Genomic DNA, 25,958 nt, shown 5'->3' on the forward strand with positions numbered 1-25,958 from the left:
CCTCTTTCACTCATCTGGGATCTGGGAGGAAGCCGTGGGGAGCTGAAGGGAGGCTGTTCAGTGCAGCCAGATCTGGGAATAGGCCTGAGCAGAGGCTGCAGCACCGAAGACCAGGCCTTGTAGTGGGGGCTGTGCCTGCAGGTGTGAGAGCTGCAGAAGGGAGCCAGGAGGTGGCGGGAAGCAGGGAGGCCTGGGGGAGGTCCAACTTACAGTGTGTGCAGTTTAGGCAGGTACTGGAATGCTGACCTTCCCACAAACTGGATCGGGTTATCATAAAAGTGTCTGGAAGAAAAAGACCCGAACACCGAATTTAGTTATTCGGTCCTTTGAGCTGGGACCTAGGCCGATCTCTGCTTCGTCCTCTTACCCACGAGACGGGGAAAGAGCACACAGGGGAAGGCACCCCCTCCCAGAGTCCGGCCTCCCCAGCCCCGGCCCCCCTCCCCCAAACACAGCTCCACACCAAGAGACGGGAGAAGCGAGTACTCACATTGTCTGCAGCAGAGGGTTCCCCATGAAGGCCTTTTCTGGGATGGCCCTGATGTTGTTGTTATGGAACCCTCTGGAAGACAACACCATGAGTCAGTGAGGACTTGGAGAGAGGTGTGGAGAGGGAGAGATGGAATTCCATGAAGCTTCTGGAAAGCTGACTAGAAAGGCCATAAGACCAAAGAGACGTCAGCCTGGAGATTTGGGGTTCACCTCCTGCCTGGGACATGTCCATTCCATAACACACCCGTCCTTTTCTCTGACACTTGTAAAAGGAGTGAAAAGTGGAGCCTCAGGGAGCCGGGGGGCCGGGGAGCAACTTGGGAGCAGGAGGCTGAGTTCAGATCCCAGGAGACACGTCCTCTCCTCAGTCATTTGTGGAGGGAACCCCGCAAGGTCCCCAAGAGGAAGCTGAGGGTGTGTAAGAAAAACAGCTTGTGGGGGTTGCAGGGATGAGAGATGTTCCCCAAATGGAGGCTGGCTTGGCCTCCAGACCTGGAGACTAAGGAATCTAGAAGGGCAACGGCAGCAGGAGGGAGGTACCAGCTCAGTGTCCAAGGCTCTGGAAGCCAGGAATTATGATTTTGGTTAGTTGGGGCAAACATTTTAAGATAAAAGTTGGACTGAGAAACACATGATCCAGGCTGAGCAGGCCCCTCCCAGCCACCCTTTTTTTCACTGGAGATTTCTAGTGTCTCCTCATGCCTTCCTTGCCTCCACCTCCTCTCTCTCCTCCCTCCCCTCCCCTTATTATTCCCACCTTCATGCTCTGCCCACAGGTCCCCCCAGATACCCCCAGCCCATGCCACCCGCCTAGGCTGCTCTCCTCATTCTCCCAGTCCTTCATGAATTTGCTCATTATATGTTTTTGGACTCTTCCTTTATGTCTAATGCTGAGCTAAGCTCTGAGAGATTTAGAAGTTTCTCTAAACTTGTCCTCAAGCAGCTTTCTCTCAGTAGATGCAGAGATACAAGACAGACAGACAGACAGACACACCTATACTCATTGGGGACTCATTGGCAGTGGAGGACTTCCGACCCTTCCCCCAAGTTGGTCCGGTTGCTCCTTATCTGCTACACACAACTGGCCTTCATACCTTCCAGCTCCTGATCGGGGGGGGATGGGGCATGGCATGGGGTTGGTCCAGCAGGTCTCAGACGGTAGTTTGAGTAAAGATGCTAGGCTGCCTGAAAGTGTGGGGCTCTGCTCAGAAATGTCAGGCTCCCTTAATCTGGTGCCGCTTTACTAACAATAGATCTCCTACTGTTTGCCAAGAGCCTCTTCTCCAGGAAGGCTGGTCTCTCTTGTGGTCATCTCTCTGCCCATTGAACTTCCAATCTCTACCTACTCGGTTCTTCTGTCTGAAAGGCCACCCCCCCCATCATGGCCACCTAAATCCCATCCATCCTGTAAGACTAATCTCAGAAGTATTCATCCACAATGTTCTTTCCACGTCACTCGGGATTCCCGGTCATTTTAGCTACTATTGTACAATTAGGGCTGGAATTATATACCGCCCCGAAGCTGCTCTGTCCTGGTCCCTGACAGACCTAAAGGGTCCTCGGGGATAGCCCAGGTCTATCTGAATCCTTGATTATGTTTAGTAGCAAGCAGAGGGCTTGGCACAGTTGGTGCTAAAACAGAATAAAAAGAAGAGGTGTCCGTGGGGAACCGCATCCAGCTTCTCATCTCCTCCTTGGAATCAGGTGCTGAGGAGTGACCCAGTTAACCAGCCCCCAGCTCCTCTTCTCATTCATCTCTGGACGCACCCCAACCAAGGTGGGGGCAGTGCCAGGCCCAGCCTACCAGGAGGTGTCGTGTGCCATGTGTCTCTCCGGGCTGGAAGGGCCCACGGCCATTTCTGCTGATGACACACTACTCGGAAACGCTCCATGCCAAACTAATGAGGTCTGTGACTACTCAGACCCGCGCTGGGGGCCGGGGAGGGCACCCAGCTCCAGTTTCTACAGACCACGGGAGATGAGGGTGTGAGGGAGGCCCAAGGCTGGAGGCGTCAGCCCCTGCCCTTGGGAGAACAGAGAAGAGGACACCCCCGGAAACCAGGAGAGATGCTTACAGTTCCTGCAGTCTGCCCAGCGTCCGGATGGCGATGGGGAACTCCTGCAGCTCATTATAATTCAGGTCTCTGGAATGGAAAGCAGAGCCGTCATTAGAAGGGTGGCTTAACAGGGCATGTCACGGCCCCTGAGAAACACAAACTTGGCTCTGGGATCGGCCGGAGAGATGCGTTTTCCAATTTGTCAGATCCAGCTGTCAGTGCCTAAAAACACATTTTTGGAATGTTCATATTCCATTCCTACTCCACAAATCCTCAGGCTTGAAGGCTTCCTGGCAGCAGAACTATTTTGAGGATACCCATGAGGGATATGGATACTTGGAACTGACTCCTTCAGGAACAGTCCCCACTGGCTGAGGAAAATACCTCAAGCCTTTGGAGACATCAATGGCTGGGGAAGGGACGGAGGAGAGAATGAAGCCATCTTTACCACCTTGTCACCCACACTAGGGATTCTGGAAGGTTCCGTCAGGTGACTACTTTGGCTAGCTGTGGCCTCTGCCGTGTCTATCAGAAAGATCAGTGCTTCTTATCTTTGGGTGGTGGCAGGATGGCTTACGCGTTTCTTCATTTCCTGATTTTTTTTTTTTTTACAATGAACATGTGTCACACATACAATCAGCAAACAATGGAGGCAATTTTAAAAAGTAGTAGCAAGTAGGGGTGGCTGGGTGGCTCAGTCGGTGACGCGTCTGACTTCAGCTGAGGTCATGATCCCAGGCCTAGGATCGAGCCCTGTGGTGGCAGGCTCCTTGCTCAGCGGAGAGCCTGCTTCTCCCTCTCCCTCTGCCCCTCCTCTCGCTCGTACTCTGTCTCTCTCTTCTCTCAGATAAATAAATAAAATTTTAAAAGAAAAAGTAGTAGCAACCCAAGTTGGAAAGGAAGCAGGGAAACATGTATTCCAATACATGATTAGCAGGAGTTTAAATGTACATAATCTTTTAGACATAATTCAACAGTATCTTTTCAGATTAAAAGATTCATACCTAGTCACCCCAAGTCCAGGAATTTGTCCTACAGAAAAGTCCACCCCTGGGTGTAAAGGTATATGCACGAGGATGCTCAGCACAGTGTTGTTTAGGCAGCAGGGGCCAGACTGCTGGCCCACACATGATCACAGGTTTGCTCATTCCACCCTCTTAAGGGGTCTTCCGTGTTTGTGCCCTTCTGGCAAGGACAGGGTAACGGGAGAGAGGAGAAATGCACGAGACCAAGAGTCAATCGGATTTTCATTAGAGAAGATTTGGAACTGCCTGTGACAAAGGCGCTCCAAAGGCAGGGGGGCCCTGCCAAAAGAGGAGTGCTTGCATTGTGGGGAAGACAGTACAAGGCGACTGGGGAGTAGGGAGTAAGAGCCACAGAAGACTTTCCGGGAGTTTTGCTCTATGTTACGTGATGGGATCCTCTCCCTACCACTGCTATGAGAGACTTCAGAAGAGATAATCAACCTTCAAGATTCTTTTAAATTTATTTTTTAAAAGATTTTTATTTTCAAATAATCTCTACACCCAGTGTGGGGCTCGAACTCACAACCCTGAGATCAGGAGTTGCATGCTCCACCAACTGAGCCAGCCAGGTGCCCCTCAACCTTCAAGATTTTATTGTTATTCTTTATTTATATTTGTTTAACTTTCAAGACTTTAAAGTTGACTTTTGTTTCCCTCAGTGGCCAATGAGTTAGCCCCATGTGGAAATGTGCCTGATTGTGCGGGGGCTGCCTCGGTGTCTCCAGTTCCCGTGGCTGAAGTCTGTGGTACAGTCTCAGGTACAGTGTCCCTCTTCACCCCCCAGGATGACCCCAGCCCAACTTCTCTCAGTCTTTTCAAGCCATCCCTGCCCTGACCACGTTCATGAGAGGACTATCCAATGCCAGGGCAGGGGACCATGCTGAGGCCCTATAATCACAGAGTGACTTGGCAGGTTCTGTGGGTAAATACTATGTTAACACAGAGATAATGACAGGTTCCCCTACATGACAAGGTCATTACACTTAATAGTCCACAGGTAGAGCCAGAAACCCAGCCCAAGGGCCAGAAGAGCAGTGACAACCGTCTGGCAGCCAGTGAGCTGGATAATTGCGCCCCCTCTCCACCTCCCCCCCAACACACACTAATTACCCGATTACACTCAGACTCCCATGGTGATCTTGGGTAATTACAGCATAAACCCTCCCGCTTTGCTCTGCTCTGCTCCGTTCCTTCGTGAATCCTACACCTTTCCTTCCAATGACTCAAAACTCGATCCGCTCAGATGGACTCTTTCTGGTCTTAGATTTTATAAAGGATCCACCCTCATATCTCAATGTCTCCAAATTAAGGGTCCCCCTTTTAACTCTGCTCAGCCCGTTCAGGAATTCCCTACCATTACACAAGAAGAAATGGATAAGTAACAGAAGAGCACTTTCCCTTAAAGCCTTCCGATTGCGGTGTTATCGTAAATGCAAAGAATTGCACTGGCCTGACCTCAGAGCTTCAGCTCACCGTTCCATCTCCCTGGAACACTGTAGATATTTGCATGGCTTACACCCTCACTTCATTCAGGTCTCTGCCCAAATTACACCTCATCAGAGAGGACTCGTCTGACTGCTCTATTTAATATAGCACAGTCCATCACTCAAGTTCCCTTACCCTGTGTGATAGATTAAAAGTGATCACAAGTCTTCTCCTTTTGCAATATGTAAGTGTATCAGATCAACAGCCTGTATGCCTTAAACTTACACAATATGTCGATGATACCTCAATAAAGCTGGAGAAGAAAACGTGGCCACAAGTCCTTTGTGGCTTCTCCAATCAAGAAGTGGCCTCTACTTCCCCACTCCTGAGACTGGGCTGGCTTGTGACTGGCCCTGACCAACAGAATGAGGCAGAGAGGCCATGATGTGAGCTGGTCTGAAGTCACGAGAAGCCTCAGCCTGTGTCATGCAAGGAAGCCTGGGCTATCCTCCTGTGGAGGGGCCAGGTGGAGAGGACCGGCCAACAGCCAGCACCAAGGCCCCACTCACAGACTTGTGAATGAGGCTTCTCAGAGCCTCTAGCTGTCGTTGAACCTCTGGCTGACTGCAACCTCATGAGTGAGCCCAGGGGAAGGCTCCAGCAGCAAAGCTCCCCAGGCAAGCCAATCCACAAACATATGAGAAACCATACATGACTGTTTCACACCGCTATCGTTTGGGCTGATCTGTTATGTAGCCATAGGTAACAAGAGACCCTGCTTTTCTTTTTCTCATAGAACATATTGATATCTGACATATATGTGTCTATTTTCTTCCCCCCTGCTAGAATGAACGTTTCTTGAAAATGGAAACTTTGTTTCATCTTCTAAACACCAAAATATTGGCACAGAACAGTAGCTCAACAAATATTTGTAGAATGAATACATGAGAAGGTCTAGATAAATGGATTGATGAAAAGCATTAATGGACTCTTAAGAGTATCTAGGATATTTGGCAGAACATCCTTAAGATTTTGAGGCGGATGTCAGAAAAGGCACTTAGAGGATCTTGAGAGGCACTGTGAGGCTTGCCCAGGGCCCCAGAGACCAGGGGACAAGTCCCACGTGATTTTGCTATCACCGAGCCTTCTACAGTTCACTGGACTCATGTCCAGGCAGCCAAATTGAGTAGTTTCAGCCTTCCTTGGCAGTTTCTGGACAGGAATTCTGCCAGGAATGGCCTACCAGACAGTGGGAAAAGACAAAAAGTAAAAGGCATGTGAGCTAAAAGGCCTTTTTTTTTTTTTTTTTTTTTTTTTGGTAGAGAAATGTGGAGAATAAAAACTGCAAATGTCAAAAGAAATACTGCAAACTACATACCAGTGGGGTGGCCTGAATTTTCCCATTTGGGCATCTATACACATTCAATGACCTGGGTAATTGGCGAAGCCCTGCTTCATTTGGTGCTGTGTAGATGTACTCTCTGGCTCTAACTGTCCCGGGAACATGTCTTTGCAACTCTCTTTGCCCCTGATGGATTCAATTCAGTGCAATGGATGTTTGTTGCCTGCTCAAAATATGCAGAGCATTCTGCGGGGGAAAGTGGAAGGTAGAGAGATAGGTGAGACATAGTCCAGTAGGGACAAACGCACAAGACAATCAGATGAGTGGCCTCGGCAAGACGTGGCAGGTGCTGGACCTTCAGAGATCACATGGAGTGGGGAAGACCAGGAGGTGTTCATGGAGATGTGGCATTTGAACCGGATCTTGACAGCAGGGCAGGAGTTCAATAGGTAGAGCGAAGGAAAGGACAGGTGCATCAAGCAGAGAGAGAAATGGTTTATAGGAAGTATGTGCCGTGGAGTTTGGAGAACACGTGGCATAGTTTGGTTGAGCAAAGGGCAGTATTTAGGGGTGAGGCTGGAGGGGTGTCTCCCTGGACTGCTGTATCTTCTCCTAACTGGAGTCCCTGCCTCCAAGTCATCCACAGGACACCCTTGGTTGAGCACTGATTATGTGCGGGGCACTTAGTGCTATGCCTGAATGATCTCTTAATCCTCACCACAGCCTAAGAGGTAGATACCACTATTATACCCATTTTATAGGTGAGGAAAGTAAGACACAGAGATGTTAAATAAGTTGCCCAATCACACCCAGTTATTAAACTGCTGTGCCAGAGACCACTATCTGTCCACCAAAATCCATCCTCTCCTTTCTCTACAGCCGCGCAGCCCAATACCATAGCCACCAGCCACATGTAGCTGTTTAAACGTAAATTAATTATAAGTTAGTAAAATTCAAAGCTCAGCTCTCAGTTTCACTAGGGACATTTCAGTGCTCAAAATATCATGAGGCAAATGGCTACCATATTGGACACACAGATTTAGAACATTTCCACCATCACAGAAAGTTCTATTGGACAGCGCCATCCAGGAGCAATGGGAGGAACAGCCAGGGCAGAAGTGATTTTTACTTCTTAAAATTTTTTTGAAGTTTATTTTATTTAAATTCAGTTAATTAACATATAGCGTATTATTAGTTTCAGAGGTAGACTTGAGTGATTCATCAGTGGTATATAACATCCAGTGCTCATCACATCACGTGCCCTCCTTAATGCCCGTCACCCAGTTACCCCACCCCCCCGACTCCTAGTGCAGGATTTTTAAATAGCCAGCCTGCCTCCTCCATGGTCTCTCTACCCTTCCACTAGCTGGATGCCAAAGACAGTGAGGTTGTGGGGATGGCAAGATCCTAAGAAGCCAGGTCCCTGAGTCACCACACGGAGGAGGGCCACTTGACAAGAAGAAACACCCACTTTGGGCTATTATAGGATCCAGAAATAAAATTCTGTTGTGTTTGAACCATTATACACGTTTTGGCCTATTTGTCACACGATTTAGCTTACCTTAACTAATTCAGCATCACAGCCAGGATTTGAACCCTGGCAGTGTGAGTCCAGAATCCACACTCTTAGCTGCTACACATCTGCCAGAAAGATCTTTTTAAAATGCCAGACTGCCTGTGTCGCTGTCCTGCTGAGAAATCTGAAAAGGCCTCCTCATTAGTTACAGCACAAAGTTCAAATTCCTGATGCCACATGTAATCTTCAGCTCCATCTACCATCTCGGCCCCACGTGTCTTCTCGGCCTCGTGTGTTTCTTCGTGCCCCTCATGCTCACAGCCTGGGATGCCCTTCCCCCCAGCCTTAGCTGTCGAAATCCTAGCCCTCTTTGAAGTCCAGCTCAAATATACCTTCCTTCGCACACCCAACCCCATGCCTGCAGTCAGAATGAATCATTCGCTCTCTTGGTGCTTTTCTGATGTTTTCTCCAGAAACATGTTTAGCGTTAGAATGGTAATAATGGTGGCGGTGGTAATAATGATGATAATAATAATAATAGTAATTACTATGGAACAGTCACGAGTCTGGGTGATTTATATATAGATATTAATTCATTTCATTCCTGTGCCAACCCTTTGAGGTAGATACTACTATCACCTTCATTTTGCATGTGAGAAACTGAAGTACAGAGAGAGGCAATCTGAGCACAGAATGGAAGAGCTGGGACTGAAGCCCAGGCAGTTTGAGTCCAGAATGGGGTTATCTGTGTACGTAGTGTCTTCCCCATGAGACAGGGAGCTTGGTGCTATCAGGAAGCATGTGGGTTTCCTGTTGGGTCTCCTGAAGCCCAGGCACAGGGCCACATACGCGAATAGTCATTGTCAGGGATGACCATTTGAGCTATTGTCAAGGCCTGGAGATGGAGGCTGCTTTGGCCTTTGTGGCTGGCCGCATTGGGGCAGCGTTTCAGCCCCTTGGGATTAGAAGCTATCATGCAGCCTCTTGGCAATCGCAGAAAGACCTCTGCCGGCACAAGCTCCTTTGGTCTGACTTCTCCATTGCAGGGTGGTGTAGGATGCCCTAAACTTCAGCTGGAAAACTCATCCATGGCTTTATAGTCTATTATCTTTAATAGCCCAGAATCAGCCAGAAGCCCAGGAAGAGTTCATTGTTCTGTATGCCGCTCCCAGGAGCTGGGAGCAGCCAGGGAAGGGCTGAGGTTAAAGAAAAACCATTCCCAGCTCCAGCCAGAATTCAGTTGAGAGGCTGCAGCTGTCCATGGCTAACAGTCCCCTTCATCTGCTCAGCCGCTTCCAGGCAAACCCAATTAAAACTGATGGTAGAACCACACAATTGGTAAAAGTAGCTGAACAGGTGACCCAAGCCCCAAGCTGTTCAAGGATCCACATCCCCAATTTTCTCCTTTCCATCTGGCTGTGCAGAAATGGCCAACTCCTGAGATCTCTGGGGAGCCTCACCATGGATATAGAGCACAGAGATGGCAGGATTGAACAATCATCTTTTCTAGCCCCTTCTTTTTATTGATAAGGAAATGGAGGCTGGGAGAGAAGAGGTCAATCACTGCAAGTCCCACAGCCTGGATCTGAAGTTAGGTCTATTGGCTCTTGGTTTAACATCTTTTCTATAGTCCAGCCAGAGTTGCATCCTAGCTAGGCTCCAAGTAGCAGGGCTGAGAAAAACGTTTTAGGGAGAGTGGGAAGGAGGATAAATGGAGAGGGAGGACCAGGCTTCTTCCCAGGGGAAGAAACTCCTGTGGCAGTCTCCTTGGGTGCTAACAAGCATGTCAAAGCCAATTGGTGACAAGGCTAGATGCCTATTTGTGTGTTACGCGTTTTAGAGTAGAAAGAGCTTTGTCCTCTGTGTACCAACAGGATCACCTTGAACCAGTCACTTAACTTTGCTCAGTCACTTAAATTTGCTGTTCCTCACCTATACATTAGGGATGCCCATTACATAAGGCTGCTCTGTTCACCTGGTCCAGAGCCTGCACAAAGTAGATGTTCAAATAATGCCAATTCAGGATGCCCGGGTGGCTCAGTCAGTTAAGCGTCTGCCTTCGGCTCAGGTCATGATCCCAGGGTCCTGGGATCGAGTCCTGCATCAGGCTCTCTGCTCAGTGGGGAGTCTGCTTCTCCTTCTGCCTGCCACTCCCCCTGCTTGCGCTCTCTATCTCTGAGAAGTAAATAAAAGAAAAGAAAAAGGAAAAAAAAAAAACAAATAATGCCAATTCTTTTCCCTTCTGCCTCTTACTAGACATGAGATACCAGAACAGATATTTCTATTCATCGGGCACCGCAACAGCAGACACACAAGTTGGTCTATCTACTCTGCACAACAATAAAGAAGGATTAATATAATTAATTGGGCTTCCACTTACACTTTTATTCTCAAGGCTAACATTTGTGTTTATTATCAGATCACAGATAAGGGCATATGGAGGAATGTGGGTGAGCCTAGCTCCCCAGTGCGAAACACAAAACACAGACGTTCCTGATTGTAAACTCTGAGCCGTTTTTATCTCCCAAAGGCCTGTAACAAAGGCGGGCAACAAATACATAACTTAATTGCTCTTCCCGTATTGCAGACTGAGTCTTTATCTTGATCTGACTCCACATGCTCGGGGCAGATGACCTGGCGAGCCAGGAACCAACAAAGACTTTATGACTAACAGCATTGTTTTACCTTCTAAACAACCTACATAAAAGGCCACCCATTAATAAATGCAGCAATTAGTAAAATTGTCCTCAGTTTCTATTGAGAGACACAGACACGCCTTCCTCCTAACCTCCCTCCACCCACGCTTGCTTCCCTGCCAGAAAGAAAACTGAGAAGATACCCGAAGCGATAGCAGCCCCAGTTGTAATGAAAGTTGCCGACCTCTGACACTGCCATTACTTGCTGCCCTGCCCTCATGAAGCACCTGGGATCAGAGAAGCCCAATCTGCTCCCACACGGGATCCTCTCTGAGACTCCAGGGGGATGGGGATCCAGTTTCTGCCTGGACGAGGCAAATGGCAGGGCTCACGGACTAGGCTGGGCGTCCAGGGTGCCACAGCGGGGCTACTCTGAAGATTAAGTAACATCCTGAGCTAGAGCACCACCTTTTCTTCCTCCCTTGGCCTGTGTCCTGTCAGCTGGAAGATCATAAGTTATGCATAAGTATCTTCCAAAAACGATCATCATATTCCACCTAAGACTTCTCCCACATTCTTTGAAGGTGCAGACAAGGCAATGTGGACATTTCATATTCTCACCACCCTCCCCAGAAAAGCCCTAGCCACACTTAGGAATGGTACAACAGGACCCCGTCCTCTAGATGTGGCAGACCCTGAGGCAGCACCTCCCTCACCTGGATGTCATGGGCCCGTTAATGCAGGGGACCTAAAGGCTTTGAGATTGCCCTGGTCCAAGCAGGATGCAGCCTGAGGATTTGTCCTAGTGACTTTAACTCACTGGTCTAATGTCAGGGTCCTGGGCTTCAAGCACAGGGCTTACGGGGAGGGGACCTTGCCCCAAGGCAAGGATAAGGGACCATCTCAGTGGGTTCAGCCCATGTTCGCGGCTTCAGTTTCTCCATCTGTTTCTCTAGGAGGGGTCTGGGCTGGAGACTCCGCACCGCACTAAGTATGGATGACCGGAGCTGGGATGAACCTTAGAGACTCAAGAGTCTACTGTCCTCACAGTACAGGTGAAGAAACTGAAGCTCAGAGAGGAACAGGGACTTGCCAGGGGCCATAAACCCATTCATGTGTTTAATAAATATTTATTGAGTACCTTCCTTGTGCCAGGCACCATGTCAGGTGCTACAGAAACTCATGGAGTGAGGTGCTTGGGTGACTCAGTCAGTTAAGAGTCTGCCTTTGGCTCAGGTCATGATCCCAGGGCCCTGGGATTGAGCCCTGCATTGGACTCTCTGCTTGGCGGGAAGCCTGCTTCTCCCTCTCCCTCTGCCTGCCGCTCCCCCCTGTTGTGCTCTCTCTCTCTGTGTCAAATAAATAAACAAATAAACTCATGGAGAGGTGGGAGACAGACAACGAACAACCTAAATAAATAAACAGATAGATAGAATCGATATCAGATTGGTGAGCGCCATAGAGAAAATTAAGTAGGAAAAGGAGATGGAGAGTAATAGGAAGTGTTGCAAAATAGTGATCAGGGAGGACCTCACTAAAAAGGTGACATGCGGGCAAAGACCTGAAGGATGTGGATAATGAAATAGAAGAACATTCCAGACAAAGGGAAGAGTCAATGCAAAGGTCCTGAGGCAGGAGCATATCTGTCTGGTATATCCAAGGAAGCCACTGTGCCTGGAGTAGACTGGAGGAAGAGGTGACTGGGTGTCACATCACCTGGGACCTTGTGGAACTTGTAGGCTTCTTTCCAGAACTTTGTGGAACTTTGGTTTCCTTCCAGAGTATGATGGGGAGCCACTGGAGGGTTTTGAATAGAAGAGTAACATGATCTGATTTGTATTTTAAAAGAATCTCTCTGGCTGTTGTGTTGAAAACAGACTGTAGAAGGACCAGGATGAAGGCAGAGTGGCCGAGTGAGAGAAGGATGCTGGCTTGGGCTGGCACAGTAGCCGTTGAGGGGTGAGTCATCAGATTCTGGGGAGCCAGGGAGGTGAGGTCAGAATGCTGGCAACAGTGCAGGAATAATAAGTTAAAAAGAAGTCAGGACTCCTGATCTAGAACCCTTCAGTCTCTGTGATAGCAGGGGCTGCAATTTTCTTGTTCATAAATGTTTCCCTAGTGCTCATAGTGATGACCTGGCACATACTAGCAGCTCAATAAATATTTATAGAATGAGAAAATCCAAAGAAACAGAAAAGAGAGTGGTAATTATTGTTTCTTTTTTTTTTTTTTTTAAAGATTTTATTTATTTATTTGAGAGAGAGAGAATGAGAGACAGAGAGCATGAGAGGGAAGAGGGTCAGAGGGAGAAGCAGACCCCCCGCTGAGCAGGGAGCCCGATGTGGGACTCGATCCTGGGACTCCAGGATCACGACCTGAGCCGAAGGCAGTCGCTTAACCAACTGAGCCACCCAGGTGCCCTATTGTTTCTTTTTTAAAAAAGATTTATTTATTTATTTGAGAGAAAGAGAGCAGGGGGAGGGGCAGAGGGAGAGAATCCCAAGCAGACTCCCCATTGAGTGCAGAGCCCAATGTGAGGCTCCATCTCACGACCCTGAGATCATGACCTGAGCTGCAATCAAGAGTCATGGACACTTAACTGACTGAGCCTCCCAGGCGCCCCTGGTAATTATTGATTCTTACCAGCTCCTCCTTCCCACAGATATTAAGGGCCAGACCTGAACTTCGTTTCCTCTCCATGGTGTCTACCAGAGAACCTGTTGCTAAGTGGTTCCCACGGGGTGCCACCAGTGCCCAGCTCCCCACCCCACTCCCTTAACCTCCTGTGTCCCCCCCACCCCACCCCGTCCACTGCACACCAGCTGACCAGGGTGCCTATGGGAGCAGCAGAAGTTGAGAGTAGAAGCTTTGGCCCCATTGCCAGTGATGAGAATGGTGACCTTGGCCACCCCAAGCCCCAGGGCAGTGGGAAAGGGAATGTTGTACCGGGAAGAACTATTAATAACATGTCATGGTATTAGAACACAAGACAAACTCACTGGGCAGCTCGATTTTCTGCCTGTGAGAAGTCATTAGTGGTTCTGAGGGGAAAGCCAGAAAAAAAGTTTTATATGGAACAATAAATTCCTCTATAAGCCACAAAACCCCACAAATTTGCAGCTAATAAACCCACAAATGTAAGATGATTAAGAACTGGCGAGGAAAGAGGTCCTCAGTTCTTACAGGGTTAGCGTGGAGAAGCAGTGTGGTCTGACAGGCTGAAGCTGGGCCAAAGGCAGAAAAACTCGGGTTCAAGTCCTGGCTCTTAATGAACTGGATGACCTTGAGTGAGTCAACCACTCTCTGCCTCAGTTTCCTCACCTGTATCACAAGGATGCACAATCCCTGCCTTGTTTTCCTCAACAAGTGGTTGTTGGGCAGGGTGGGGGTGGGGATAAGTGAGCTCTGAGGTGCAACAGCCTTTACAAAACTATTTTTTTTTATTCTCTTAACTGCAGGGAATTATCAGTGGGATGATTAGCACTTGCCTTAAGATTAGAAAGAAAACTGAGAAGATCCATGTGAACCTCTGCCCCACCCACGCACCTGCCCAGGAGGGCCTGGCCGCAGAGGCAGCTACAGTGGGTTGAACTGTAACTCCCTCAAAAATATGTCCACGTTCTAACCCCTGGAACCTGGGACTATGACCTTATTTGGAAAAAGGGCCTTTGACGATGTAATTAAGTTAAGGATATTGAGGTACGATCATCCTGGACTAACAGGATGGCATAAATCCAATGACAAGTGTCCTTATAAGAGGAGACAAGGAGAAGACCATGTGAGGACAGAGGCAGAGTCTGGAGGGACAGATGCATCTATAAGCCAAGGAATGCCAAGGGTCGCCAGCAGCCACCAAAGGTGAGAGGGAGGCCTGGAACAGATTCTGCCTCAAACCTCTAGAAGGAACCAACCCTGCCAGCACCTTGATTTTGGACTTCCGGCCTCTCCCAGAACTGTGGGAGAATACATTTCTGGGGTTTTTTTTAAGCCACAAAATTTGTGGTGATTTGTTATGGCAGCCACAGGAAAGTATATAGTAGCCATGCCCTGACTCCCTGGGAACTCCTATCCACCTCAGAGAGGGGATGAGTCACCCCATGGACTGCTGCAAAAGGACCTCTGGGCAACACCATCCCTGCCACCTTAAGACACAATATGGAAAGAAGGAGGAGGAGGAAGGAGGAAGAAGAGGAGGAGAAAGAGAGGGAGGAAGGAAAGGAAAGGAAAGGACAGGAAAGGAAAGGAAAGGAAAGGAAAGGGGAGGAAAGGAAAGAAAAGGGGAAGAAAGGAAAGGAACGGAAAGGAAAGGAAAAGAAAGGAAAGGGGGAAGAAGGAAGGAAAAGTTATTTAATTAGTTAATTTGGTGGGGGGAGAGGCACATTGCTATCTATCTAGCATTAAATGGGAGGACAAGAAAGAGAAAGCCAACATAAATGAAGCACTCACAGTGTTCCAGGCACTGTAAATAACGCTGTATGAATGGTAAAATATCATCCCCATTTTCTCTGGTGGAAACTGAGGCTCTTGAGAGGTCAGGTGACTTGCACATGTCACATGCTGGTGGCAGAACTGGGATCTGAAAGCAGGTGTGCTAACTCCGGTCCAGTCCTTGTTCGACTCTAGGATGTTCCTGAGCCCTGGAAGAGCCTCCGGTGGAAACGTGCCTGGTTCTTCTGTCCCAGCCAAAGGCTGACCATCAGGCCCAGGACTGAGAGATAGCCAGATCCTCCCAGGACCAAGTTAGAGCAAAATCTGTTGGTGTGGGTGGTTTCAATGACATGGAGACAGAGGAACACTTTGCAGCCACCGCTCCTGCTCAAGCAAAAAGAGTCTGCAGAAGCAGATCACTGGGGCATCCGGCACCAGAGGAGGTTTCCAAGGAATGCATGATCTTGTATGAAAAGGCAGAATTCTGTAAGTTCCTGCTTTGCTCTCCTCTCCTCCCAGACCTCAGTTGAATGCTGGTCCTGATTTGTAAAGGGAGCTAGAACCAGGAGGTTTCTGTTCCCACTATGACCCCAGGCTCCCCTCCAAAGGGGAAAGGTCTGGCCAGCACAGGAGCTCCAACAGGGTCTGATGTATTTAATGAGATTCTAACAGGGCCCAGATATCATTGCCCAGGAATGAGGGCGGAGAGGCACTGTTGTCCCCAGATCCATCCTAGGCCCTGCCCCTCTGAGTTCTACCTAAGATACAGACATCAAATTCCCAGATCTAGGGAGTGGCGGCAGGCCCTGTGGGTTGTAATTGCATTTGCTAGACTGTATGTATGTATTTATTTATTAAGCACAGATTTTATTGGTAGGTTTAGCTGGGGATTCAAGGATCATGACCTGACAGCACCTGACTAGCATCCTGTGGCCTCTAAGCATGGATTTCCAGGCATTGACGTTAGGGCGCAAGGGCCTGGTTTCAGGTCCCTGGGACCTCCTGGGAGAACCTTCCCAGAATCGTTCCTGGTCATGCTTTCTCTTATTTCTCAACCTGGGAAGTCTTGTAATTAATCGGATCTCACAGGAGCTAGGGTTACGTGGAACAATGTATTAGGAGGCAAGAGGTTTGGATTCTAGTGGTTTACCATCACTTACAAACTACAGAAATGTGGGCAACTCATCCCAAATCTCTGGATTTGGTCTGATCTGGAAAGTGGAGGAAATGGTATTTCAAGAGTTCAGGGCTGGCTCATCTCTGATTCTGAAATTCCCAGCAGGGGTGGGACATCCTCACTGCAGGAGCAGAAAGGAGCTATGGGTGCAGGACAGAGTTTGTCCTGTCTCCCTCCGGCTGGGGTTTCTTGGCAAGGTCTGGAATGATAATGAAGGCAAGGCATCAGGAAAAATGGAAGCAAGGTCCAGGAGCCTCTCCCTGAGACCTCCTCACAGTGCAGCAAGGCTTGTGCCTGGGGCCTGTGGAGTCTGCATGCTTTGCTCTGCTCGCCCAGACCCTGGACCCTGCCCAAATCACTTGGATTAGCTTGGCTCTTTCAGAGTAAAAGAGAACATGGTGCATGCACATCTCACTCACTCCTCATGCTCTGAGGTAGCCCACTATGCAGACAGGGAAGCGAGGCTCACAGAGATGAGGCTATTTGCCCTGGCTGCCCCAGCTTGCAGAGGTAGAACCAGGGGTGGGACCCAGACGGCCTGGCCTCCAGAGCAGAGGGCATAAGCGAGCCCGTGGTGCCCAGGTATCTGTGTGCTGCGCGGGCGTGCGAGCTGGGAGTGCCCACTGTGCGGGGAAGAGCGTGGAGGGCCTGAGACACACGGGCGCGTGGCGTGTGCCCTGGGCATATGCATCACCTGTGGTGCGTGGTATGGGATGGCTGTGTGACCACACATGCACTGGCCCGTACGGGCCCCTCCTCCCCAGGTGGAAGGGCTGGGAGCTGCTCTCCCTCAGAGAAGCCTGCAGACACAGCCAAACCACAGCTTGGGCTAGGGGGGTTTGATTTCCCCCCTGCTGCGGAGATGAGAGAGGTCTAAGTGGCAGAGATTTAGGGGCCCGAGGGAGAAATACCCTTCCAGTGAAGACGCTCACATGAAAAGCTCCAAAGTAATAACCGAGGCTGCAAAGTGTGCCAATTATGCAACAATTAAAAGGTTTGACTATCTTTCTTTCTCCTTTTATTCTCCCAGCCACTCCTCCCCCTTTCCACATCTGGCTGCCCCTGCAGGCTCCCCCAGCAAATGCTGGAGGGGGGCGGGGGAGGGATAGAGGATAAAGAACACACTTTTCCCCTTTTTAATTGGAGATCAAAAGTTAGAAGGAGAGCTTATCCCTCAAGGGCAGGGAGGGAAGGGGTGTTGTTGAGATTGAGGCCCTCAGAGGAGGGGATGGGGACAAGAAAGGAGTGCAGGGCAGGTTCCTAACACGGATTCCCAGGCTCTGTATGAACCCTACACACATCATCTCATTTACTCCACATGTCAACCCCATAAGATCCGTGTGATTAGTGGTATTATATTGCAGATTAGAAAACTAAGACTCATGAAGGTAAATGCCTTGACCAAGGTCACACAGCTGGTAGAACTGGCATCACCCCAGGCTATCTGATGCTAACGGCCATAGACTTTGCTATAAGGCTTTCTCCTGTCTCTTAGCCTTGCCCTTCCCTTCTGGACAGTGGGTGCAGGTCCTGGGCTTTGTGTGATAGCCAAGCACTCTCATAGATGAAAGGTACAGTGGGCACTTAGCGGCAGGATTGCTCTGTAATTAAGCCAGCACCAGCTGAGCCAAATGCCCTGCGCAGCAATCCAGTGGCTAATTGAGAAAGAATTAGGCAGTGTGCCCCAAAAGTGAAGAAATAGCTGCTAGGTGGCTTTTTAGAGGTGCCAACCCACACCCAGTATACATGCCCCCTCCCCACTGGATTTCCCAGCAGAACTAACAGCACTCACACTCCAGGGCAGATAACACTGGGCTCCTTCCCACTCTGCTGATGCCCAGCAGCTCCAAACACCATCCCCCCCTCAACTCTTATATCTCCTGAGGGAGGGTGGCGTTGGGGACATGGACCTTAAGAGAACAATGGCCATCCCTTACATCTGAGATCCTCCAAACATCTAGTACATAGTAGATTTGCACAATTCACATTCAACTCAGATGACTAAGGAGAGCAGGGCACTAAGCTAGGAGCTTTCATGGACATTTTCTCAGTTAACACATCCCAGACCTGCTCTGTCCCTAACTGAGGGAGTAACTCTGGAAGCACCATGCCGCTTCCCTGGCCCTCAGATCGCTAGTATGTTGATGGGGCAGGCTAAGTGCCCAGCTTTAAATGGCCAGCTGTCTGTGAAGGCTAGAGAAGAGAAACACAGAGCCCAGTTCACGCACAGTGGTGGGGAGAGGTTCCAACTTTCCTGACTCCAGGCTGGGGCACATCCTCCCACAGCCCACTCCTGGGCACTCAGTCAGCGGCAGGGTGAGGACGCGGGGAGAGCTAGACCCAGCTCTGCCATTTCTCCTGCTTCAGGCCAAGCCCAAGAGAGCCACCGGGCTCCTGGGTCTCCTGCCCACAGAAAAGAAGAATGGAGCATTGGTCTCGGCCTCCCCGTTCCCTTCCCCTCCATAACCACAAACGCAGACAGCCCAGGCCTCCTGGGCTAGACGTGCCAAATGGTTTTCCCCAAACCATTGCCTCCTCGGGTCACAGCTTGTCTCCCAGCCTTTTCTCCTGGGCTGTTTTGGATTCTTGAAAATCCCTCACCTTGGGAGCTCGGGTGTGTGTCTGGGTGTTGGGGGGGGGGGGGGGGGGGGGGGGGGGGAAAAGGGCCCTGGCCCCGGGCCCGTGACCGCGTGTCCCCCCCCCCCCCCTGGGGGGCGCGCGCGGGGGTGCGGGGGGGGGGGGGGGGGGGGGGTGGGGGTGGGGAGGCAAAAGGCACTGTGACCATGCTCCTGACACCGTGAGCCCTGCCCCAACCTTAGTGGCTCACTCTCGGAGACTGGGGGGGGGGGGGGCAGGTCCCTCTCTCCCTGGTGCTGGTGGCCTGCACCAGGTGGCTGTGGCAGCCAGCTCCCTTGTGGGCACTGCGGGACCCCAGCTGGCATGGCCAGCATACTGAGAGAGCCCAGCCAGTTGTTTGCTCAAATGGGGCCCACTCAGCCCACTCTGTGCGGGCTGGCAGGACTCCAGAGGAAATGATGGGAGGGTTTGGGTGCATTCTGACCTTAAATGAATTCCAGGATGATGATGTGTGAATAATATGGCTTTTTGAGAGTCAACAACTTGGGTGCTTTTTATAGTTAGGTCAGAGTGCTGAATGGGCCATCTCCCCATTAATCATTAGGCTAGTTAGATCCATTGGCAAACTGTACCGGCATGACTCCATGGCATTCCCCTCCCTTCTGTCAGCAGCCACCCTTAAACAGATGTCAAAGCTGCCATCAAGTCAGCCCCACCCCCACCCCCAAGCCTTCTAGTCCCCAGGCTCAATATCCTCATTCTTCTGGCTCTCCTATCTAAAATGTTCATTATTTTGGTGGTGTCTGCTGGCAGGGATCCTAGATTCCCCCTCTCTGGGCCACCCTGAACTCCCAGAGGCACATTCTACGCACCTGAAGGAGCAAGGAATGCATTCATAGTGACATCCTAGAGAGAATGCCACAGAGGGCCACGTGGGTGAGCAGGCCTGGAGCCAGGGCCCAGCATCCCAGTCCCGCCAGCTTCTCCCTCCACCAGCCTCCCCTCCTGCCTCCAGGCGTCCAGGCTTTCCTCACCAGGACAAGGCCCCACCACAACCCCAGCACTCACAGCGTCTCCAGATTGTGCAGCCCCTCGAAGCTGTGGGTCCCTAGATGCTGGATGCGGTTGTTATGAAGATGCCTGTGTGGGAAGGAAAGGCACGTCAGAATGGGTGCCCACAGCCTCAGGCCCAGGGCGGGGGGGGAGGGGGGGTTGCGTAGAAAGCAGACGGTGGCTTAAGTCGGAAGGTGGAGGCAGAAGCATGAACAGACTGACCCCAGTGGTCCAGCCCTTTGTCTCCAGGGACAAAATGATTGGCCAAGACTGACTTCTGAAGTTACAATCTCCAAGGCTAGATCAACCATGGGCTATATGGTTTTAACTTCCTATTGAAGGAAAATGTGAGAGGAGTGCCCAAGGCCAAGGCTAAGGTAGGCCCCCACTAAGCTCTTGGAGAGAGGCCTGATGTCAGGGGGGCTCCAGTCTGAGGCTTCTTCTATAGTCCTGCTCCCCAGGACCCAGCCAGCCTGACTCAGTGGCCAGACGCGCTTATGGGAGCCAAAAGCAAACCGCTGTAGACAACATATAATTAAAGGCTAAGCTTTCTGTTATAGCTGGAGAGAGCTGTAGACAGGCTCAGAGATGGGAGACGGGTGAGACCAGAGGAGTCAGGGAAGGCTTTACAGAGGTGGTGATCCAGAGCAGGTCCTTGAAGGGTAGGTGATCTGGACAAGCAGAGGGAAGGGCATTCCAGGTAGAAGTAATGGGGATAAAGGGGGGGAGGTGGGAATGAGTACGTGCATCTGTGCTGGATGGTGAAGGGCCTGGCCAGAGTGCATGTAGGTTGGGGAGAGGTAGGAGATCGGTTTGGAAGAGATTTCCAAGGTAAATAGCTAACTGAAAATAAGTGACAGAATGTTTTTCTCCCAATTCCTAATGAAATAAGCAAAAATAGCAAAAAACAAGACCCCTGCCTCCAGCCCAAATATTACAAGTAGCAACAAAGCAAGGACAGAGACATAACCCAATGTAAATAAACTGCACAAACTAGTGACCGAAGAAAAACTCTGGAACTCCTAACCAGTCTCGCTTTCTCCAGGAATTGAACTGGCAAGAAAACGAAATCCTGAGAATTTCCCCTAAAACTCCAAATCTAAAGAGAAGCAACTCTGTGGATAAGGCTTATTTCCCCTCCCCATGTCTGGCTTCCAGAGGAAACAGGTGAAACTGGGGAGTAAAATAAAGGCTCCAAGCTACTCACTGACTTGAGGAAATGACTTGAAGCCCAAGGGAATTCTTGGGGGGAGGGAGTGAACTCACACATTTAACACACTCTGAATCTGCAGACAGAGCAGAGCCCAGGCTGCCTGACAAAGACTGGGCTCCCCCTCAGAGCACACTCCACCTACCTTCACCCCACCACCAGGGCACAGAAAAGCAGATGGAACCTCATTTACCCACAATACTAGCCCACAAACTACAGCTTGGAGGGGAGAACCCATGGGGCCCCAAGATGACACAGCTAGAACAAGTAGACAGCTTTCTATGCATAAGCCAGAACAAAGAAATCACATGACAATTATGGATGCACCAGGGAGACTGAGGACAGGGAGAAGAGAGGGTGCAAAGGCAGGTAAAGTTCCAAGCCAAGAAAAAAAAATACAACAAATGGATGAGGGACAGAAGGAAATTTACCACAATGGCCTCCTGCTACAAAACGAACTCAAAACACAATATTTCCAAGATGAAATTTTAAAAACGAAAGAGAAAATGACATCGTAGGCAGCAAAAACAAACTGAGAACCAAAACTACATTATTAAAAAAATTAGTCAATAAACTTGAGCCAAGGAACAGGGTCAACCCTGCTGAAAACTGAACTGGTGTTGGAGAAAAACCTTGAGATAATCATGGTGAATGTGGCTGAATGAGACAAAAAGGTTAGAACAGAAATGCACAGATGGAGAAGACACAAAGGTGATTCAACACAAGGATAACTGACATGTCTGAGGGAGAAAATCCAAACATGAGATGGAAGATGTATCCAAACACAGAATACAGAAGAAAATTCTCCAAAGTGAAAAAAGCATAGAATCTGCAGCTCACAGGCATACACTGGCCCAGGAAAATCGGATGTAGAATATTCTACACTGTGACATATTCTAGTTAAGCTAGTAAAGTTCAAGAATTAAGAAGCCTCTTCAGAGGGCGCCTGGGTGGCTCAGTTGGTTAAGCCTCTGCCTTCGGCTCAGGTGATGATGATTCCATGGTCCCTGATCAGCGGAGAGCCTGCTTCTCTCTCTCCTGCTCCCCTGCTTGTGCTCTGTCAAATAAATAAATAAAATCTTTAAAAAAAAAAAAAATAAGCCTCTTTAGGCAGAAAAAGGAAATCTCTTCCAAGGGGAAGAAATCATGCAGACCTCCAAGATGCTGTTCAAATACCAAGGCGACAGGAAGACCCCATCCAGCACAGATGGATAGGGATGGGGGTCTTGAGAGTCATGGGTCCTGTGTATCTTCCCCATCCTTGTCCACCTGCACCACCAGGTTCCGCTGAGAGACAGGCCCCTCCCATAGGCAGCTTCCAATCCCACAGGGAAAATGCAGCCTTCTGGGAATAAACTATCTCCCCTTAACAAGGGCTTTTGATTTTTCTTATCGCCTCCATGCCTGTTTCCCGACTGTCACCAAACTCTTATCATTTCTTCCTGCCTCCTGTTGGACTCCCGTTTCCATTTTCCAGCCCCTTCCGCCTCCCCAGCATCTCTGGTCTACACCCTCTCAGCTTCCTAAATATGCAGCTCCAGGGTTCCAACAGCCTCCTCCAAACCACTCACTCAGCCAGGGCATCCTGGGCACCTGTAGCAGCCAGGCTTGGGGCAGAGTGTTGGGGTTTAAGAGTCCGATGAAGAGACAAGATTTGCAAGAGTGACACTAGTGCTGCCCAATTAAGTGCTGCCTGGGGGGTCCCATCAGGGCCAGAGCAGTGATGCGAAGGACTTCACAGCAGCCTGATAAAAGTACCGGCTTGGGTTTGAATTGCAGAGAAGCCCCTTCTCCTCCATCCCATTTGTCTACTCACACCGCCAGCCAGACTCCTGTGCACCAGTTGGGTTTAACCAAACTTTCCTACTTCCTATCATACCCAGTCTTCCTTATCTGCCTCCTGGGTCTTTCTATACCTCATCCCATAGTCCCTGGACAGCTTCCCCCAGCCCCCTCTCCCCTCCCAGGTCCTGGTGAGTTGGAGGCAGGACAAAGCGGTCATGTTTCTGGCCCTGCCCCAGGAAAAGGGACCAGTTCCCCTTGAGCTTTGCTCCTGCACCAGTAGGTTTTCTTCCCTTGGCCCTCCTTTTGCCCAGTGGGGTCCCCCCACCCCGATCTGTAGCACACCTAGCATTCCAATTCCCTGGTTCCCAACCAGACTTTGGAGTCATTCTTGATTCCCCTTCCTGCTGCTCTTTCCTAGATCAGACTTATCCTTCCTTCAAAATATCCCTCACAGTCATGTCTTCCCTTCCATTCCTTCTGCCACCTCCTAAACTAGACTTCGGTTGATAGACGAGAGCCTCCTAAATGCCCCCCTGTTCCCATCCATCCTCCAAATTAGCCTTCCTGAAATACCCCCCTGCTCATCTTTACTCCTAAACCTCAAGCTTCCCTTCCCCACTGACAGACAAAAGCCAAACTCCCTGCTCTAACACCGTGAGCCCCCCCGCCCCCCCACGTTTCCAGCCTCGTTCTGCAAGAGGATCCTCTGCTCCCACCAGCCTGGCCTATTCGCTGTCACCACATAGCCGGGCTTTCCCCTCGGTGTCTTTATGACACTGCTTGGAACACTGTCATTGTCTTCACCTGTCTGGTTCTTCATCATCTTCCCAGGCCCAGGACCCACCCCACCTTCCCCATGAAACCTTCCCCATCACCCCCTACACTTGCTCAGCCACCCCAGATTTCCGACGCTGCGTGGATCTGTATCTATCATCAGCTATCTTGATATAAGTTACATTACATCATTAGCTGTCTTTTCCCATATTTATTCCACTCTTTCAACTAGACTGTCAGCCCCTGGAGGGCAGCAGCTGTTCAGATACTTCTCTGACTCTTCAGTGCCCCACATAGGGTTTCTGGAAACAGCTGTTGCTGCTCATTTGTCTGGGACTCCTCATGTGGCCCTCATTTTCCCAGTTTTGTCTCTTGTGGAGATCTGACCCCATTCCCTCAGGGTGTCAGAGGGCTGTCACCAAAACGAGAATCGGTCACCTTGCTCTGTTCACCCTCTATAAATACCCCCACTGACTCCCAGAAGGAGGGATGGAATGGCCATCCTGATAGAAGGACGTGATCCATAAGGATGCTCCTCTTGGTTTTCCAGTCTCCCAGGACAGAGAATTAGACAAATTGGTGCCTGAGTTTTCGGCTTTCAGATGGACCTATACATCATCCATTCTCTGGTTTGGAAAATCAGGCCAGATTTCCAGGAGCAGGGGAGGCAAGGTTGCCATTTAGCAAAGTCACTAACACATATGTTCCCGCAGCAATTAGCGTGTAACCCAAAGCAATTACACATCACCTCCAAGCCCTTAGTAATTACCCTATGAACTTACCAATCACTCGTAGCAATTAGCTGGGAGCTAATTTGCACTCTGAAGTTCCCACCAGGGAGGCAGAGGTAACCCCGGTCCCCAATTCCTGCCAGGGATACTATCTCCCAGGTAATTACCCTCACGGGGCTTTGCTGTCTAATTACAAGTGATGGCTTTTCTCTGCTTGTCCAAGTCTGGGAAATGAGATGAACTTATCCTATCCCTGTGCCAAAGCATAAGACTGCATCATCCGATTGTTGAATGTGGTAGAAATCGCTTAAGAGACTGTTGACTTATATTCCAATCAGCTTGGTATAGTTACTATATTTGCATGGCGAGAAACTAGTGGCTTAATTCCCGTTTTCTGATTATGGTGTGCTGGCTTCTCGAAGCACTTTTACAGCCCTACTGTCATTTGGCCTCATGATAATCCCCATGAGGCCAACAGGGGATGATCATCCTCATTTTAAAAAGGAGAAACTGAGGCCAGATGGTTCAGTTCCGTGTAGAGAAGAGCAAAGCTATCCAGGCTTCCAACCCAACTCTGGAGTAAATATGCAGCCCCAGCAGGACCCAGCCAGGAGTGGGGGGCAGGCAGGGCAGCACTCACAGCACCACAAGGCTGGTGAGGTTCTGGAAGGCGTAGTCAGGGATGTGGCTGATGCGGTTGAGGGCCAGGGTCATGGCCTGCAGGGCAGGGAGGTTGTTGAGGGCCCTGACAGGGATCTCGGTGAGTGCATTGTCGTCCAGCCACAGGTGGCGGAGGGAAGACAGCCCCTCAAAGCTCCTTTCCGGGACCAGGGAGATGAGGTTGGCATCTAGGCGCCTGGTGGAAGAGAGGATGGAAAGGATCAATCCAGGGCAAGATGCAGACCAAGGTTTGGAACTGAGTTGAGCTGGGCCAGCCCGGACCCCAGTGGGGCCTCGAGGTACCCTAGGACTGAAGCTGCGACTTGGCTGCCACTTAGCCTATACCCCACCTTCAAGTTCCCATATTTTGCCTCCATTCCAACCCATAATTCTTGATCCTTTATGCCATATGTTCCTATTTATGGCACCAACTCTTCCTCTCAGACCCAATGTTGAACCCATAGTCACTCTGTGAATAACCAATCTTTCCCTCACACCCCCAGGTTTCTAAATCTATGCCATAGCTCCCCTGTTTTGGGTGTGATACTATTCTTCCCAATCCTGTCTAGTTCAAGGCCATATAGTAGGGATGTTCCCACCATTTATAGAGGGAAATCTCCTCCCTTTGGACCTATCCAAAGAAAGGGTCTCCCCAAAGATTCAAGCCAATTCCCTGTCATCCAACCCTAGCACCACTTGCTCCTTGTCTCTTCAAGGACCCAGTAGTTTGATGAAGCTCCTGCCAAAGTCCTGGGGTTCTTGCTCAGTTGATTGCCCCTCTATGCTACAGTTAGAAGTCCTTGATAAGCTACTTTTCAGAACAGGTAAACAGATGGTGGTGATCCTGTCTGCGCGACAACCAGAGATTCTTAGGTGACATGAGAACTTCTGGTGCAAATTCTAGAAGATCTAGAAGTTCAGCCCAGCAAAACAAGGAGACTGCCCATCTTAGCTTTTTACAGATATATCCCAGCCATGATGTCCGTTATCAATACACTATTGTCTTCTGCCTCCTGCTCTGGGACTTGGGCTGAAATCAGATCACCCTAGGTAGCTGGTCCCACAGGGAC

General features: G+C 49.9%; 1 protein-coding gene across 1 annotated transcript in view; it reads right to left on the bottom strand.

Annotated features, from left to right (window-relative positions):
• The window catches only part of LGR6 (leucine rich repeat containing G protein-coupled receptor 6), a 120,673-nt gene that overhangs the window by 19,668 nt on the left and 75,047 nt on the right, over positions 1-25,958 (bottom strand). Inside the window, exons 5-9 of the mRNA XM_032422480.1 lie at positions 24,869-25,084; positions 19,744-19,815; positions 2,568-2,636; positions 491-562; positions 211-282 (exon numbers count right to left, since the gene is read on the bottom strand). Of these exons, the coding sequence (XP_032278371.1) occupies positions 211-282; positions 491-562; positions 2,568-2,636; positions 19,744-19,815; positions 24,869-25,084 (501 nt within the window). The remainder of the gene's footprint in view (positions 1-210; positions 283-490; positions 563-2,567; positions 2,637-19,743; positions 19,816-24,868; positions 25,085-25,958) is intronic.

Source organism: Phoca vitulina, unplaced genomic scaffold (genome assembly GCF_004348235.1).
Source record: "Phoca vitulina isolate PV1807 unplaced genomic scaffold, GSC_HSeal_1.0 scaffold26, whole genome shotgun sequence".
Classification (NCBI taxonomy): Eukaryota; Metazoa; Chordata; class Mammalia; order Carnivora; family Phocidae; genus Phoca; species Phoca vitulina.